The 17,887-nt window shown below is 40.9% G+C and overlaps 1 protein-coding gene across 1 annotated transcript in view; it reads left to right on the top strand.

Annotated features, from left to right (window-relative positions):
• The window catches only part of LOC126267138 (uncharacterized aarF domain-containing protein kinase 5-like), a 156,113-nt gene that overhangs the window by 95,541 nt on the left and 42,685 nt on the right, over positions 1–17,887 (top strand). Inside the window, exon 8 of the mRNA XM_049972062.1 lies at positions 12,256–12,426. Within this exon, the coding sequence (XP_049828019.1) occupies positions 12,256–12,426 (171 nt within the window). The remainder of the gene's footprint in view (positions 1–12,255; positions 12,427–17,887) is intronic.

Here is a 17,887-nt window from a genome sequence, read left to right as displayed (position 1 = left end):
TGCCAATTTGTGAACAAAAAGTGCCAATTTCAGTGGGTGTAAACTAGGGGCCACAGTCTGTTACTCTGGTTACTGGGAGCCCCTCAATGGAAAAAATGTGAACCAGTGCTCGAATTGTTTTCACCGAGGATGTTGAAGACATTTGAAACTTATATGGGAAACCACTGCCCTTCCAAGAAAGGGTCCATTAAATCATAAGTGGAGGCGAGACCAAGGTGATGATGCATCCGTCCAAGGAAAATCTCGCCGAATTTGAGCTGCCTGTTTATTCTGACAGGTGGTGTGTGCTGCAACTATTTTAGCAATATCATTGTCAATACCTCTTCAGTACATGTGATGGTGAGCCATTTATTTTGATCAGGACTGTTCCCCAGTTACCTACATGGAAGAGCATCAGGATGTGTTATCTGAGGACTTGTGGAATCACCACTCAGTTGTGACCATTGTTCCCCTTAAGCAGTAGAATGCCATTGAGAGCTAATAATTCATTTTGACAATAACAGTAGTCTTGCAATTCTACTTGATCTAGTTGTTTGCAGCCTCCTGGCCAACAATGGTCCATTAATCAAATTACTTCCCAGGTGACTGGGTCATCCAAAGACAGGCAACGGCTGCCAAAACCAAGGGGAAGTTAGCCACTGCTTCGTCTGTTTTGTTATCTGTGTGGAGACAGACCTCTGGCACTGAGTCTAACACCAACTGTTGCCCAAGTATATCATTGTTGGCGTGTTGCACTGTGGACCTATACTATATGTTGTAGGTGTAACCCAACAGGTAAAATACTTATCACTGGAGAAGACATGCATTATGACTGGAAAGTTGGAGTTGACCTTGAAAAGTGGAACAAGAGGTTTGTGATGTGTTAATAGAGTAAAATGTGTGCTTTACATGTAATCATGGAATTTCTTCAGGGCAAAGGTGTTAGCCACCACTTCCTTTTCTATTTGACTGTTATAATGTTGCATTTGAACCAGTGTCTTGCAGACAACCAGGATGTACCAGCCCATCAGCCTCATGGGACTGGACTGCCTTCAAGCCATAGTCTGATCTCATGTGCTGCCACAATTAAGTGCTAGAAAGGGTGACAGGCTGAGAGACATGTTGAGTGAAGAATAATTTGTTTGAGATCCTGGAAAGCCTTTTCGCATTTGAGAGTCCAGTTCTACTTGGCATATTCTGCAGTATAAGAAAGTAGGCTTCTGCGGCCAGTGTCATTTTGATTAAAATTCTTCTGAGTATTATGCTGCTTCATTGCTAAAAACTAACAACAATAATAAACTAAAACCGACGTTTCAGCCAAATTGCAATGCCCTTCCTCAGGACATGACTGGTTTTGCATGGGGATAGGTGCTTCTATTTATTACAGACTATCGAAGTCTGACGTCATTGTTGTAAAACTTTTAATTGGCCCTCTAATATGATTGGCTAGCCATGACGTAAGGGAAGATGGAAAGAAAGAGGCTATTCGTGGATGTCCATGTCGTCAACGATTAGTAGCTGTCCGCCAATCAGCGTTCGGCTTCTGGTTGGCAAGTTTTCCTCCTGGTGTGCACGGAAGTGGACTGACAGTTGCTCTACAGCTGTTTGTGCAGATACGTCCGTGTCCCGAGTAGCTTCTGCCCCGCGACCACTCACGGCTCGTTGGACTGGGATGGCCAGCAGCCAGGATGCCAGGAGTTTGTAGCCATCTTCTCTGTTGATGTTGTCAGGCTGTTTAATAATTTCGATCACCTCCCTTATGTTTTGTTCTCGCATCCACGATTCTTTCGCCAGTACTTGGGCCCCCTGGAACGTGATAGGTTGTTCACAGTCAAGATGGTGTTCCACTAACACCGCTTTGCTATGTTGTTGTAATCATACATAGCGTTCGTGTTCTGCTACTCGTAAGCTGACAGGTCTCGCTGTTTCTCCTACGTAGGCAGCTCCGCACTGACACTGTAGTTTGTCAACACCTGCAGTGTTAAGAATGTTGACTACATCCTTGGTGGACCCTATCATTTCGTGGATCCTATGATTGCTTCGAAAAATCAGTTTGAAACCTCGTTGGCGGAGGACGTTGCCTAGCCGTTCACTGACGCCTTTTACATATGGTAAGTGTACCCGTGGAAACTTCTCTTCTTTGCCTGCTTCTCATGTTGTGCTCCAAAACGTTGGTTTTAGTTTATTATTGTTGTTAGTTTTTAGCAATGATCCAAGAATTTTAATCACCATATTCTGCAGTAGTTGATGGAGTGGTTTAGTGATGGCCACCACATGAGGAATTAATTTTTTATCATAGTTTAGTTGCCCAAGTGTAGATTATAGTTGTTTAGTTTATTTGGGAGTAGGGAGTTTGTGGATGGTCTGAATATAGAGTGGCATGGACCATATGCCCAATACACTGAGCATGTCCAAAACATTCTGCTTGTGGCATAAAAACACAGAATATGTTCCTTGTTACACTAGAAATTTGCTCCTTGGAGCATGCCAAATAAGTAGTGGAAGTTGGCGGCTAAATTTTGAGATCTTTACCTGCAACAATAATGTCGTCTGAGTAGTCAGCCGTCCACCTCATGTGTAAGATGCTGTAAGTAGTGTTGAAAGATAGCCAGTCCCCTGGCAATGCCAAAGAGGAGCTCATTATACCAGAAAAATCCAAATGGGGTGTTGATGACCAAGGTGTTTTTTGATGCCTCACCTAGTGGGAGTCAAAGATATGTGCCATGCAAATCAATTTTTTTGAAATATTGCTGCTGGCAAGACATGCCATGGTGTCTTCTACTTTACGTATAGAGTAGACATCAATGAAGAACTGGACGTTAATCGCGGTTTTGAAGTTTCCGCAAATCTTCAGCGAACCATCTGGTTTTTATATGATAACATTGGAAGGGGCCTACTGACTGTTGGTGAGTTGGGCCAAGGTACCTTCATGTTCCAGGCATTGGAGCTTTCTCTGAAGCTTATTCCTGATTGCAAAAGAAACAATGCGTGCTTTAAAGAAATGGTGTGTAACCAAGGGGAAGAACATGACTTGTGGTTAAATCTTGTGACGCCAGTAGAGTGCCATGAAAAACCTGGTTCGTATTTGGTGCAAACACCCCGTAGGTATAACCTGACTACGAACATTTGGATACTGTTAGTAGAATTGTGGACTTCCAACTTCAGGATGTTGAAAAGGTCTAACCCTCAAATGTTTGTAGCCCTCACTGCATCAACCACAGGAAGGCTTGCTGTGATTGAGGCTACCTGGTACTTGATTTTCCCATTAAATTGGCCCCTGACCATGATGGGGTCACTGTTGTAGCTCTTGAGTTGTTTGGAGAACTCCTAGAGTGAAGAAGAGCCTAGGCAGCAATTATGTGTCCCAATTGACAGTGTCATTGATGAGCCTGTATCAATTTGGAAAACCACTGAACACCATTGACAACCACTGTCAACATTTAGAGTATTATCATACATAGGGAGGATGACCTGGACATGTAGTACATCAGGAGGGAAATCTATTTGGATTCCGAAGGGTAGAGGTGAATACAGCCACATTCATTTTGAAAAATGACTGACAAATTTACATCTTGTGCTCTATTTTTCCAAGACCAAGCATTTACCCTATGTGACAATAGCACTGTTGACACCAGTGGGTCACGAAACAATTGTGCAGCAGGGCAGCTGTTGAGGGCATCACCTGCCTGCAGTGTCTGCCTGTGATGAGCATCTTGGGCCAGTGTGGAGGCCGAGAATGGGGCTGCTCCTAGCGAGTCTGGCATTTAACAAATACCTGAGCACGGGGTCCTGCAATGCTGCGGAGGAACTAATGGATTGTTCAGAAACCGTACTGATAGGAAGGCACTTATCAAGTGAGGGGTCTCAAGCTTAAGGAGATATTCTAAGTCCATAGAATACTTATCCCAACGAAGTGCTGTGGCCTTACTAGCAACACGCTGTGACTGCGGCAGTTTTGAGATAAGAGGCAACCTTATGATATCCAAAGCTGGGTCACAATGAGTACACAATTGCTCTGTGTGGAGCCAAATGAGAAGAATGATTAATTATAAAGAGTGAACTTTATTCATTATAATACAAAGTCATATCACCAATGACAGGTATGTTACAACAACACTCATCACCTTAACACCAAACATAAACAGATTCATCAGCATTAATTTTTCATTATGTGTTATCAACACGGTAGGCATGCTAAAGGTATAATATGATGTACCCATATCTTTATTGTAAACTTCTCCAGCATGAAAGGTATGATAAGCAATAACATCATGTGTATTAACACACTCTAAACTACCAATTTTCTTAATATCTACAAGATGTATTAATGCGATACTAAGCCAACAATACTGTACTGGTTCAGTGTGACATTCATAAGACTGAAATTCAGAATAACACCAACAAATACAGAGAGTACTTCATCGGATGAGTAGACAAGGATAATATCCTGAAATAAGGATGCTGTGTACGATTGTTTCTGCTGGGCTTTGCCTACTGAAAATACCCATCTCTAGCTAGACCCTATAATCTTGCTGTCCACTTGCTTTTGATTGTCCACTGAGTTTATGGCAGCTGAAAAACTTCGGACAGGCAGCCACTATGTGCACTTGGAGGTCAAAGTAATCTAGTAAGCATTGACTTCAGTCATTCATATGGTAGGACATGTGACTCAATTGCAGAGTTGAGCTGCTGCAATAAGTGGTACACTTTGGGGTCTGCACAGAACAAAAACAAAAAGTGTGCTGCAGAACATCACGTGGGATACTATTCACCAGAAAATGTTCTTCAAGCTAAAAAAATGTAGTTTACCCACAGCTCGACCTTTTTGTCAAATGTTTGGAATGGTTGTAGTGCCATTCGGAATCTTTTCACCAGAGAATCAATGTTTGGCAGGTAACTGGAGATTTCTGATGGCATCATGGTAATTGCAGCCATCCTCTCTAGCAGCAGTTCTTGACTTTGTTGAATATTATGGAGAAATAGTAACACTTGGGAGGCAATGTCTGTTGGCTTAGCCATGCTGGAATGGAAAATAAATGTCAGTTGACTTGAAACTTGGAAGTTGCACAAAACAAAACGTCATCTACTTGGGACATGTTAACTCATGAAAAACTGAATTCAAGAAAAACACCTGGTCACCAATTGGTATGTACTGCACCACTGGAGGCACAATAAGTACACAGCCCAGGTAAACTATGCAGAAGTAGTTTATTAGTAAACTCATGAACTCAGACCTCCATAGAATAAGTTTTTACATTGACGGTATGTTGAAGTTGCACTTGACTGGGCAGTAACTGTTTTTGGACTGATGACCCCAACAGATATCAAAGTTAATTTTGGAGTTCTCTTTGGAATGAAAAAGTTAATAAAACACTCCAATTGCCAATACCAAAGTCTACAAATGTGCCAAGTGCAGAGGCCACATGTCAATGAAGCCTGGTGACGGCAAAGTCTGCTCCACTCAGAGTAGTTTTCTGGCTAGAATACTATGTTGAAGATGGTGATGGTTCCTTTGGGGAGATTCTGTTAGATGAACTGCTACTGCAATCAGAACCTGGCCCAGAGGGCCCATTAGACATGTACTGCCATTGCACAGCTCAGACACAGGCCTAAATTCTGTGCAGGCACTAGGGCACAGCTGGGTTTAGCTGCAGCCATGTGACCCCGTGGAGGCCAGAGGTCTGCAGGGCCAGCGATCTCCTGTGGTGATCGTGCTGCCTCCTGCTGGCCCACCAGGCATGCAAAACCTCCTGGCTATTGTCTGCTGGAGTGGCCCCTGCAGCTATGCTGTGTAGACCACCCACTTTATACTGATGTATGACTGATTGCTATGTGATAGGACAAATGGCCCTGACAAAATTACTCTCCCCCTCTCTGACACCTCATCTTCCCAGTCACCAACCTTCTTTTCCATTCCCACTGAGTAGCTACTAGGAGCAACCTCCCTCTGGCTTAGTATCGACCTGGACTAGAGCAGTTCAGTCATATTCTGCTCCAGGGTTTCAACTACCCTGAAATAAGAAAGATCCTCTCCACCCCTCCTATTCCTTCTTTTCAAAAGATGTCAGCAGATCAACTTTTTCTGCAGTTTCTTTCACGAATTCACTCTAATTATGTGCTGATGAAATGCCACATGTTAAGATTGCTAAACTGTCTGCAAATGCTAGTGATCACAAGGTCATTGTAGCTAGGCTCAATACCATTTCTTCCAAACCCATCAGAAACAAACGCAAAATAATTTTATTTAAAAAAGCGGATAAAGTGCCACTAGAAGCCTTCCTAAAAGACAATTTCCATTCCTTCCGAACTGACTATGCGAATGTAGACGAGATGTGGCTCAAATTCAAAGATATAGTAGCAGCAGCAATTGAGAGATTCATACCTCATAAATTGGTAAGAGATGGAACGGATCCCCCCTGGTACACAAAAAAGGTCCGAACGCTGTTGCAGAGGCAACAGAAAAAGCATGCGAAGTTCAGAAGAACGCGAAATCCCGAAGATGGGCTAAAATTTACAGACGCGCGAAATTTGGCACATACTTCGATGCGAGATGCCTTTAATAGGTTCCACTACGAAACATTGTCTCGAAATTTGGTAGAAAATCCGAAGAAATTCTGGTCGTATGTAAAATACACAAGCGGCAAGACGCAGTCAATACCTTCGCTGCGCAGTGCCGATGGTACTGTTATCGACGACTGTGCCGCTAAAGCGTAGTTATTGAACGCAGTTTTCCGAAATTCCTTCACCAGGGAAGACGAATGGAATATTCCAGAACTTGATACACGAACATCTGCTAGCATGAGTTTCTTAGAAGTAGATACCTTAGGGGTTGCGAAGCAACTCAAATCGCTTAATACGTGCAAGTCTTCAGGTCCAGATTGTATACCGATTAGGTTCCTTTCAGATTACGCTGATACTATAGCTCCCTACTTAGCACTCATATACAACCGCTCGCTCACCGATAGATCTGTACCTACAGATTGGAAAATTGCGCAGGTCGCACCAGTGTTTAAGAAGGGTAGTAGGAGTAATCCATTTAACTACAGACCTATATCATTGACGTCGGTTTGCAGTAGGGTTTTGGAGCATATACTGTATTCAAACATTATGAACCACCTCGAAGGGAACGATCTATTGACACGTAATCAGCATGGCTTCAGAAAACATCGCTCTTGTGCAACGCAGCTAGCTCTTTATTCGCACGAAGTAATGGCCGCTATCGACAGGGGATCTCAAGTTGATTCCGTATTTCTAGATTTCCGGAAAGCTTTTGACACCGTTCCTCACAAGCGACTTCTAATCAAGCTGCGGAGCTATGGGGTATCGTCTCAGTTGTGCGACTGGATTCGTGATTTCCTGTCAGGAAGGTCGCAGTTCGTAGTAATAGACGGCAAATCATCGAGTAAAACTGAAGTGATATCAGGTGTTCCCCAGGGAAGCGTCCTGGGACCTCTACTGTTCCTGATCTATATAAATGACCTGGGTGACAATCTGAGCAGTTCTCTTAGACTGTTCGCAGATGATGCTGTAATTTACCGTCTAGTAAGGTCATCCGAAGACCAGTATCAGCTGCAAAGCGATTTAGAAAAGATTGCTGTATGGTGTGTCAGGTGGCAGTTGACGCTAAATAACGAAAAGTGTGAGATGATCCACATGAGTTCCAAAAGAAATCCGTTGGAATTCGATTACTCGATAAATAGTAGAATTCTCAAGGCTGTCAATTCAACTAAGTACCTGGGTGTTAAAATTACGAACAACTTCAGTTGGAAGGACCACATAGATAATATTGTCGGGAAGGCGAGCCAAAGGTTGCGTTTCATTGGCAGGACACTTAGCAGATGCAACAAGTCCACTAAAGAGACAGCTTACACTACACTCGTTCGTCCTCTGTTAGAATATTGCTGCGCGGTGTGGGATCCTTACCAGGTGGGATTGACGGAGGACATCGAAAGGGTGCAAAAAAGGGCAGCTTGTTTTGTATTATCGCGTTATAGGGGAGAGAGTGTGGCAGATATGGTAAGCGAATTGGGATGGAAGTCATTACAGCATAGACGTTTTTCGTCGTGGCGAGACCTTCTTACGAAATTTCAGTCACCAACTTTCTCTTCCGAATGCGAAAATATTTTGTTGAGCCCAACCTACATAGGTAGGAATGATCATCAAAATAAAATAAGAGAAATCAGAGCTCGAACAGAAAGGTTTAGGTGTTCGTTTTTCCCGCTCGCTGTTCGGGAGTGGAATAGTAGAGAGATAGTATGATTGTGGTTCGATGAACCCTCTGCCAAGCACTTAAATATGAATTGCAGAGTAGTCATGTAGATGTAGATGTAGATGGCCTGCAACAAGCACCAAAATTCATGGAGACAAAATATGGCAAAATAAAGGAGTTCCACAATTTAAATATCTTGATAAAACCACATGGGAAAATGAAAGTAAAACAAAAGCAAATAAAATTAGATCCCGAAAGATGGAAACTGATTATGGACTTGCTCAAAGTATCTACCACAAGGAATGCCTCTCCAACCACACAAAACTAAGACATTAAATACAGTATGTAATTAAACCAAAATGCCTCTCTAAATGAGAAATTATAATTTTGTAAAGGAAAACAGAGAATGAAAACATTGAGGAAAGGAACACAAAGTCATAAGAAAAATTTTGGGTCCAAAACTTGTAGAAGAACAAAACTAACTCAGGGGCAAACAAGAAATCAAACAATATACAAATATTCAAAGTGACATTAGAAAATAGAGGTTAACGTTCAATGGACAAATTAAAGGAATAAACCCAGGCAGAAGTGCAAAATAAACAGTCAAATTATTTGACAGCAGGATTAAAGCCAAAATGCACATGAGGAAATGGATAAGTCTGGATCAAGAAAGATGGAAAATTGGCAGGAATTGCATCAGATGTCCAAAACTGCAATATCTTTATCTTCAGGTCCAAAATTTACGAATGGCAAAGTGCCCAGCCCAAGAGGAAAAACCAAAGATGAAAACTGGAACATCATGGTATGAAAGAGAGAGACAACAGGAAGAGAATGAAAGAAATTTTGGCACAAAGGAGAGCAAATGCTGATCACCAAATACTTTGCATAGCCTCAAGGAGTAATTAAAACCCTTAAAAACAATAAAACTATTTGAGAAGAATCCGTTACAACAGAACTTCTGAAATGGTCTCTACCAATAATAGTTAAAAGAAAAGCTAAAATTAATCTTCGATGCAGATTGTAAAACAGAAAAAATCCCAGGGGTGTGGAAGGTAGCTTTGATACATACACTACATAATAAATGCAATAAACAAGACATTAACAATGTCAGAGATATTTCTTTGCTACCAGTGGTGTATAAAACATTTCCCAAGATTTCACTAAACTGAGTAAAAACAACACCGCACCATCATTTAGATTACCATCTAGATGGTTTTACAAAGGGCATATCTTATTCTGAACAAATATTTAACCTGAAATCAGTCATTTGCCACAGATTACTGAATTCACAAGATATTGTAATAATGTTTGTTGATTTCAGTATGGCCTTTGGTTCCACTGATTGACAGGTTATAGATAAAATATCTGAGAATTTGATGTAAAGTCTAAATAAGCAAATTAATTTGTGACACGACGTATGTGAAGTGAAATTTGTGGTTGTAGTATTTCAGCCCACCAAAACAAAGAAATGTGTGTGGCAAGATGATTCAAGATGATGGCCCATTGCCAATCTTTTTAATTGTGTTCTAGAAAAAGCTGTGAGAATTTGGTTTGAAAAACTCAATCACTATAAGATTATGGCAATAAGATTGGAAAGAAGAAACAAAAATGACAGAATAAACTGCCTCATGTTTACAAATGATTTTATGGTTCTGCTATACTTTCTGAAAATGTGATACCTGCTGTAAAGCAGATGAATCATGTATTGGCCAAATTGAAAAGGCTAAAAAATTTAAATACTTTTGGGACATAATGCAAGAAAATGGTTTGGAAAAAGTTGCTGTAGAAGAAAGGATATGTCAAATGGGAAGGGCTTGCTGGATAACTAAAAGACTTTTACAACAAAAAATGCAAAAATAAAACATAAAAAAAGTAGTGAAGCCAGAATGGCTATATGCAAATGAATGTGTAGCATTAAACTATAATTTAGATAAGTCACAAATACTAGAAAGGGAACTCATAAGGAAAATATTAGACCCATGAAAAACTATGGAAGAATGGAAATTACATAGTAATGATGGAACTGATTGGAGAAAAAAAAAAAAAACCATACCAGAAGGTGTGAGATAAAGAAGATTGCCATTTTTTTTGGATATCTATATTGAATGCAGGATGTTAGATTAACCAAGATGATATTCAAATACACTCCTGGAAATTGAAATAAGAACACCGTGAATTCATTATCCCAGGAAGGGGAAACTTTATTGACACATTCCTGGGGTCAGATACATCACATGATCACACTGACAGAACCTCAGGCACATAGAAGCAGGCAACAGAGCATGCACAATGTCGGCACTAGTACAGTGTATATCCACCTTTCGCAGCAATGCAGGCTGCTATTCTCCCATGGAGACGATCGTAGAGATGCTGGATGTAGTCCTGTGGAACGGCTTGCCATGCCATTTCCACCTGGCGCCTTAGTTGAACCAGCGTTCGTGCTGGACGTGCAGACCGCGTGAGACGACGCTTCATCCAGTCCCAAACATGCTCAATGGGGGACAGATCCGGAGATCTTGCTGGCCAGGGTAGTTGACTTACACCATCTAGAGCATGTTGGGTGGCACAGGATACATGCGGACGTGCATTGTCCTGTTGGAACAGCAAGTTCCCTTGCCGGTCTAGGAATGGTAGAACGATGGGTTCGATGACGGTTTGGATGTACCGTGCACTATTCAGTGTCCCCTCGACGATCACCAGAGGTGTACGGCCAGTGTAGGAGATCGCTCCCCACACCATGATGCCGGGTGTTGGCCCTGTGTGCCTCGGTCGTATGCAGTCCTGATTGTGGCGCTCACCTGCACGGCGCCAAACACGCATACGACCATCATTGGCACCAAGGCAGAAGCGACTCTCATCGCTGAAGACGACACGTCTCCATTCGTCCCTCCATTCACGCCTGTCGCGACACCACTGGAGGCGGGCTGCACGATGTTGGGGCGTGAGCGGAAGACGGCGTAACGGTGTGCGGGACCGTAGCCCAGCTTCATGGAGACGGTTGCGAATGATCCTCGCCGATACCCCAGGAGCAACAGTGTCCCTAATTTGCTGGGAAGAGGCGGTGCGGTCCCCTACGGCACTGCGTAGGATCCTACGGTCTTGGCGTGCATCCGTGCGTCGCTGCGGTCCGGTCCCAGGTCGACAGGCACGTGCACCTTCCGCCGACCACTGGCGACAACATCGATGTACTGTGGAGACCTCACGCCCCACGTGTTGAGCAATTCGGCGGTACGTCCACCCGGCCTCCCGCAAGCCCACTATACACCCTCGCTCAAAGTCCGTCAACTGCACATACGGTTCACGTCCACGCTGTCGCGGCATGCTACCAGTGTTAAAGACTGCGATGGAGCTCCGTATGCCACGCCAAACTGGCTCACACTGACGGTGGCGGTGCACAAATGCTGCGCAGCTAGCGCCAACACCGCGGTTCCTGGTGTGTCCGCTGTGTCGTGCGTGTGATCATTGCCTGTACAGCCCTCTCGCAGTGTCCGGAGCAAGTATGGTCGGTCTGACACACCGGTGTCAATGTGTTCTTTTTTCCATTTCCAGGAGTGTATTTGTAAATTAAGGAGTCAACATAAGCTATGTCTGTGAATTAAAAGAAGGAATTAGAACAAAAATTATAAAAGCTGAAGAAAAAGCTGACAGAGAAGTGTTCAGGGTAAAACTATTGAATAAGGAAAGATTTCAAGGTATGGGAGTGAAAAAAGCTGGTCTGAGTTGTCAGTCGACAGGAAGAGAAATCATCAGGAGGCAAAAGCGTAGTAAACCAATGAAAGAATACTGGAAGGAAAAAAGAGAACAATGAATGAAGAATTGAAATTGGCACGTTTCTCAGTTGTGACTGGAAAAATATGACAGTGAAATGGAAAATCATGGATAGAAGATCAGCATTGCAATGATCAAAGACAATCACTCAGAGTATAGAACTATTTATTAGCAGATAACTGTATGTTTTTGTTTTTAATATGATGACTCAGTGCTCCTTTCTTATTCTTTTGTATTTGTAATAAGATTAATGCTGTTTTAGTTAAGAAATTAATGTATATTATGTTCTCATGTTTTAGTGCTTGTTCGTAAAGGAAAGAATGGGAAGGCTGAACTTGTGCTGTTAGATCATGGTTTATATGAATATTTACCATCGACTATAAGACAGTCATTATGTAAACTATGGAAGTCAATTGTTATGAACGATCACCCAAGTATGAAACGTTATGCAGCTGAACTCGGCGTTAAAGGTATGGAAATATCTGTTTATAAGTGAAAGTATTGTGTGTTGCAGTTGCATATGTGTATGCTATAGAAATTTCATGCATTATTAGCTATGTCCAGTTTTCCTTAGCCTTTTTGACAATGTTATTTGCTATTAAACTTTTCTTATTGTTTCTCCGTATAGCTTTTGTCATCATCAGAACCATTTGCTGAATATTCTCAATAACCTTGTGATGTACCAAAATGCTGTGGTGGCAGACTCACCCTATTAACAGTAGTAACCTGCTAGTTCATGCTCTGCACTCATTCTCATGCGTGCATGCACATTCTCACACACATACACATTCAACACTACAGTGAGGGAACTGAAGCATTATTCTTGGTTTGGTAGATTTTCTCAGTCAACCACATCACTAGATTAGCACAAACATAAGGAGGGTGTTATACATAATAATAATAATAATAATAATAATGATTATGATAGATGATTTTATCTACGTAGCGGATATCATATGAATCCAAAAATGAATAAAGATGTAAAATATAATCATCTTGGTATTGAAGCTCTTTTTTTCCGTGTTTGCTTTAACAATATATATGTTTTTGGATAGGGTCCGCCTTTAGCAAAACACAGTTTTGTTTTATAACCCAAACATGTTTCACTGCAGTTGCAGCATCCTCAGTGGGCTTTTATTTTCCATCTGTTAAAGATAAAGAACGTTCTTTGTTGTTTTGTATACATGTAGCTATTAGTTTTTTAAAAAATGTAATTATAGATATTTGAAAAAACACACAAATTATGAAAATCCATACCTTTTTACCACATGGTGTGGTTTTTCTGAACCACACCATGTGGTAAAAAGGTATGGATTTTCATAATTTGTGTGTTTTTTCAAATATCTATAATTACATTTTTTTAAAAACTAATAGCTACATGTATACAAAACAACAAAGAACGTTCTTTATCTTTAACAGATGGAAAATAAAAGCCCACTGAGGATGCTGCAACTGCAGTGAAACATGTTTGGGTTATAAAACAAAACTGTGTTTTGCTAAAGGCGGACCCTATCCAAAAACATATATATGTAAAATATAATCCTTTTTTTCCCCAGATTGAACTACATTAAATTTTCTGTACCATTGTTTTGAAAATATTATCTTCTACATTTGTTTCAGCACAGGGTTCAAAAACTTTGTACTTAATATAACCTTCTTTAATGGCTATTCACTGAAGAGCTTTAATTCTGTGATATTCATCAAAATATGGCATTATTAAATCACTCACAGCTAAATAGTCACTAATTATCTGTATTTTGCAGCACATCTGCTTCTTTCACATACTTAAAAAACAGAAAAAACAATCTTTTCTGTTACCAGATTATTGTTTTGCATTGTCAGTGGTGTTTGTTTTGGGACTAGGAATAAAATTGATTTAAAGGTTTGTTGTTTTTTAAACAGAGTAAGCTCTCTCACTTCTATTTATGAAAATTATCTACCACAGTTGACTCAGCACAAAGTAATTTAAAACACATTGCCTCTCTATGGTAGAAAATTCACACTGTATGATCTTTTTTTTCCATTTTAGTAGATTATACTGACCCTTGAAAGTTGGAAATACTACGTACATTATTATGCAGTTTGAGGGAAGTTTAAATTTAACTATCTTGTGAGTAAGAATCAGTTTTTTTAAAGAAATAAATAAAAATAGAAAGTATTAGTAAATGCACAACTTTCAGTTAAAAATTGAAATTTATTACAAGTTGGAAAAATTAAATAATTGTAATACATCTGTGGGGTGCAACAGCCTGTGGAAAAGTTTATATAATTTTACATTTATGATAGAAAACTTTCTCACTCATAGCAACTAAAATTATTTGTTTATTGTATTCTTCATGGCACAATGTCCCAGACAGTTACAGTCTATGGCATATGGCCTTTGTTCCATTACAAACATTTTTCAGTTTCTATTTCCTTTTCCTCATATTAAAACATTTGTCACATTAATTCAAGTACATTATTTACACATTAATTTGGCTTCAATTTGTGCAGTTCATATTGTATCAGGTCTAGGCAAAGAATTGCAGCTATCTACAGAGTGGAGAAAACCATTCTAATAATAAGGCCAGCCCCCCCCCCCCATGAACCATGGACCTTGCCGTTGGTGGGGAGGCTTGCGTGCATCAGCGATAGAGATGGCCGTACCGTAGGTGCAACCACAACGGAGGGGTATCTGTTGAGAGGCCAGACAAACGTGTGGTTCCTGAAGAGGGGCAGCAGCCTTTTCAGTAGTTGCAGGGGCAACAGCCTGGATGATTGACTGATCTGGCCTTGAAACATTAACCAAAACGGCCTTGCTGTGCTGGTACTGCGAACGGCTGAAAGCAAGGGGAAACTACAGCCGTAATTTTTCCCAAGGACATGCAGCTTTACTGTATGATTAAATGATGATGGCATCCTCTTGGGTAAAATATTCCGGAAGTAAAATAGTCCCCCATTCGGATCTCCGGGCGGGGACTACTCAGGAGGATGTCGTTATCAGGAGAAAGAAAACTGGCGTTCTACGGATCGGAGTGTGGAATGTCAGATCCCTTAATCTGGCAGGTAGGTTAGAAAATTTAAAAAGGGAAATGGATAGGTTAAAGTTAGATATAGTGGGAATTAGTGAAGTCCGGTGGCAGGAGGAACAAGACTTCTGGTCAGGTGACTACAGGGTTATAAACACAAAATCAAATAGGGGTAATGCAGGAGTAGGTTTAATAATGAATAGGAAAATAGGAATGCGGGTAAGCTACTACAAACAGCATAGTGAACGCATTATTGTGGCCAAGATAGATACGAAGCCCACACCTACTACAGTAGTACAAGTTTATATGCCAACTAGCTCTGCAGATGATGAAGAAATTGAAGAAAAGTACGATGAAATAAAAGAAATTGTTCAGATAGTGAAGGGAGATGAAAATTTAATAGTAATGGGTGACTGGAATTCGGGTGTAGGAAAAGGGAGAGAAGGAAACATAGTAGGTGAATATGGATTGGGGCTAAGAAATGAAAGAGGAAGCCACCTAGTAGAATTTTGCACAGAGCACAACTTAATCATAGCTAACACTTGGTTTAAGAATCATGAAAGAAGATTGTATACGTGGAAGAACCCTGGAGATACTAAAAGGTATCAAATAAATTATATAATGGTAAGACAGAGATTTAGGAACCAGGTTTTAAGTTGTAAGACATTTCCAGGGGCAGATGTGGACTCGGACCACAATCTATTGGTTATGACCTGTAGATTAAAACTGAAGAAACTGCAAAAATGTGGGAAATTAAGGAGATGGGACCTGGATAAACTGAAAGAACCAGAGGTTGTACAGAGTTTCAGGGAGAGCATAAGGGGATAATTGACAGGAATAGGGGAAAGAAATACAGTAGAAGAAGAATGGGTAGCTCTGAGGGATGAAGTAGTGAAGGCAGCAGAGGATAAAGTAGGTAAAAAGACGAGGGCTGCTAGAAATCCTTGGGTAACAGAAGAAATATTGAATTTAATTGATGAAAGGAGAAAATATAAAAATGCAGTAAATGAAGCAGGCAAAAAGGAATACAGACGTCTCAAAAATGAGATCGACAGGAAGTGCAAAATGGCTAAACAGGGATGGCTAGAGGACAAATGTAAGGATGTAGAAGCTTATCTCACTAGGGGTAAGATAGATACTGCCTACAGGAAAATTAAAGAGACCTTTGGAGAGAAGAGAACCACGTGTATGAATATCAAGAGCTCAGATGGCAACCCAGTTCTAAGCAAAGAAGGGAAGGCAGAAAGGTGGAAGGAGTATATAGAAGGTTTATACAAGGGTGATGTACTTGAGGACAATATTATGGAAATGGAAGAGGATGTAGATGAAGACAAAATAGGAGATACGATACTGCGTGAAGAGTTTGACAGAGCACTGAAAGACCTGAGTCGAAACAAGGCCCCCGGAGTAGACAACATTCCATTAGAACTACTGACGGCCTTGGGAGAGCCAGTCATGACAAAACTCTACCAGCTGGTGAGCAAGATGTATGAGACAGGCGAAATACCCTCAGACTTCAAGAAGAATATAATAATTCCAATCCCAAAGAAAGCAGGTGTTGACAGATGTGAAAATTACCGAACTATCAGTTTAATAAGTCACAGCTGCAAAATACTAACGCGAATTCTTTACAGACGAATGGAAAAACTGGTAGATGCGGACCTCAGGGAGGATCAGTTTGAATTCCGTCGAAATGTTGGAACACGTGAGGCAATACTGACCTTACGACTTATCTTAGAAGAAAGATTAAGAAAAGGCAAACCTACGTTTCTAGCATTTGTAGACTTAGAGAAAGCTTTTGACAATGTTGACTGGAATACTCTTTTTCAAATTCTAAAGGTGGCAGGGGTAAAATACAGGGAGCGAAAGGCTATTTACAATTTGTACAGAAACCAGATGGCAGTCATAAAAGTCGAGGCGCATGAAAGGGAAGCAGTGGTTGGGAAAGGAGTGAGACAGGGTTGTAGCCTCTCCCCGATGTTATTCAATCTGTATATTGAGCAAGCAGTAAAGGAAACAAAAGAAAAATTTGGAGTAGGTATTAAAATTCATGGAGACGAAGTAAAAACTTTGAGGTTCGCCGATGACATTGTAATTCTGTCAGAGACGGCAAAGGACTTGGAAGAGCAGTTGAACGGAATGGACAATGTCTTGAAAGGAGGATATAAGATGAACATCAACAAAAGCAAAACGAGGATAATGGAATGTAGTCAAATTAAATCGGGTGATGCTGAGGGAATTAGATTAGGAAATGAGACACTTAAAGTAGTAAAGGAGTTTTGCTATTTAGGAAGTAAAATAACTGATGATGGTCGAAGTAGAGAGGATATAAAATGTAGACTGGCAATGGCAAGGAAAGCGTTTCTGAAGATGAGAAATTTGTTAACATCGAATATAGATTTATGTATCAGGAAGTCGTTTCTGAAAGTATTTGTTTGGAATGTAGCCATGTATGGAAGTGAAACATGGACGATTACTAGTTTGGACAAGAAGAGAATAGAAGCTTTCGAAATGTGGTGCTACAGAAGAATACTGAAGATAAGGTGGATAGATCACGTAACTAATGAGGAGGTATTGAATAGGATTGGGGAGAAGAGAAGTTTGTGGCACAACTTGACTAGAAGAAGGGATCGGTTGGTAGGACATGTTTTGAGGCATCAAAGGATCACAAATTTAGCGTTGGAGGGCAGCGTGGAGGGTAAAAATCGTAGAGGGAGACCGAGAGATGAGTACACTAAGCAGATTCAAAAGGATGTAGGTTGCAGTAGGTACTGGGAGATGAAGCAGCTTGCACAGGATAGAGTAGCATGGAGAGCTGCATCAAACCAGTCTCAGGACTGAAGACAACAACAATAAGGCCAGTCCAGGCCAGGGAACATCAAATCTAAAAATCATTTTCAGATAAGTGGTGGCTGGAAATGCA

The sequence above is a fragment of the Schistocerca gregaria genome, chromosome 4 (assembly GCF_023897955.1).
Source record: "Schistocerca gregaria isolate iqSchGreg1 chromosome 4, iqSchGreg1.2, whole genome shotgun sequence".
In the NCBI taxonomy this organism is placed as follows: domain Eukaryota; kingdom Metazoa; phylum Arthropoda; class Insecta; order Orthoptera; family Acrididae; genus Schistocerca; species Schistocerca gregaria.
This window is presented reverse-complemented; position numbering and strand designations above follow the sequence as displayed.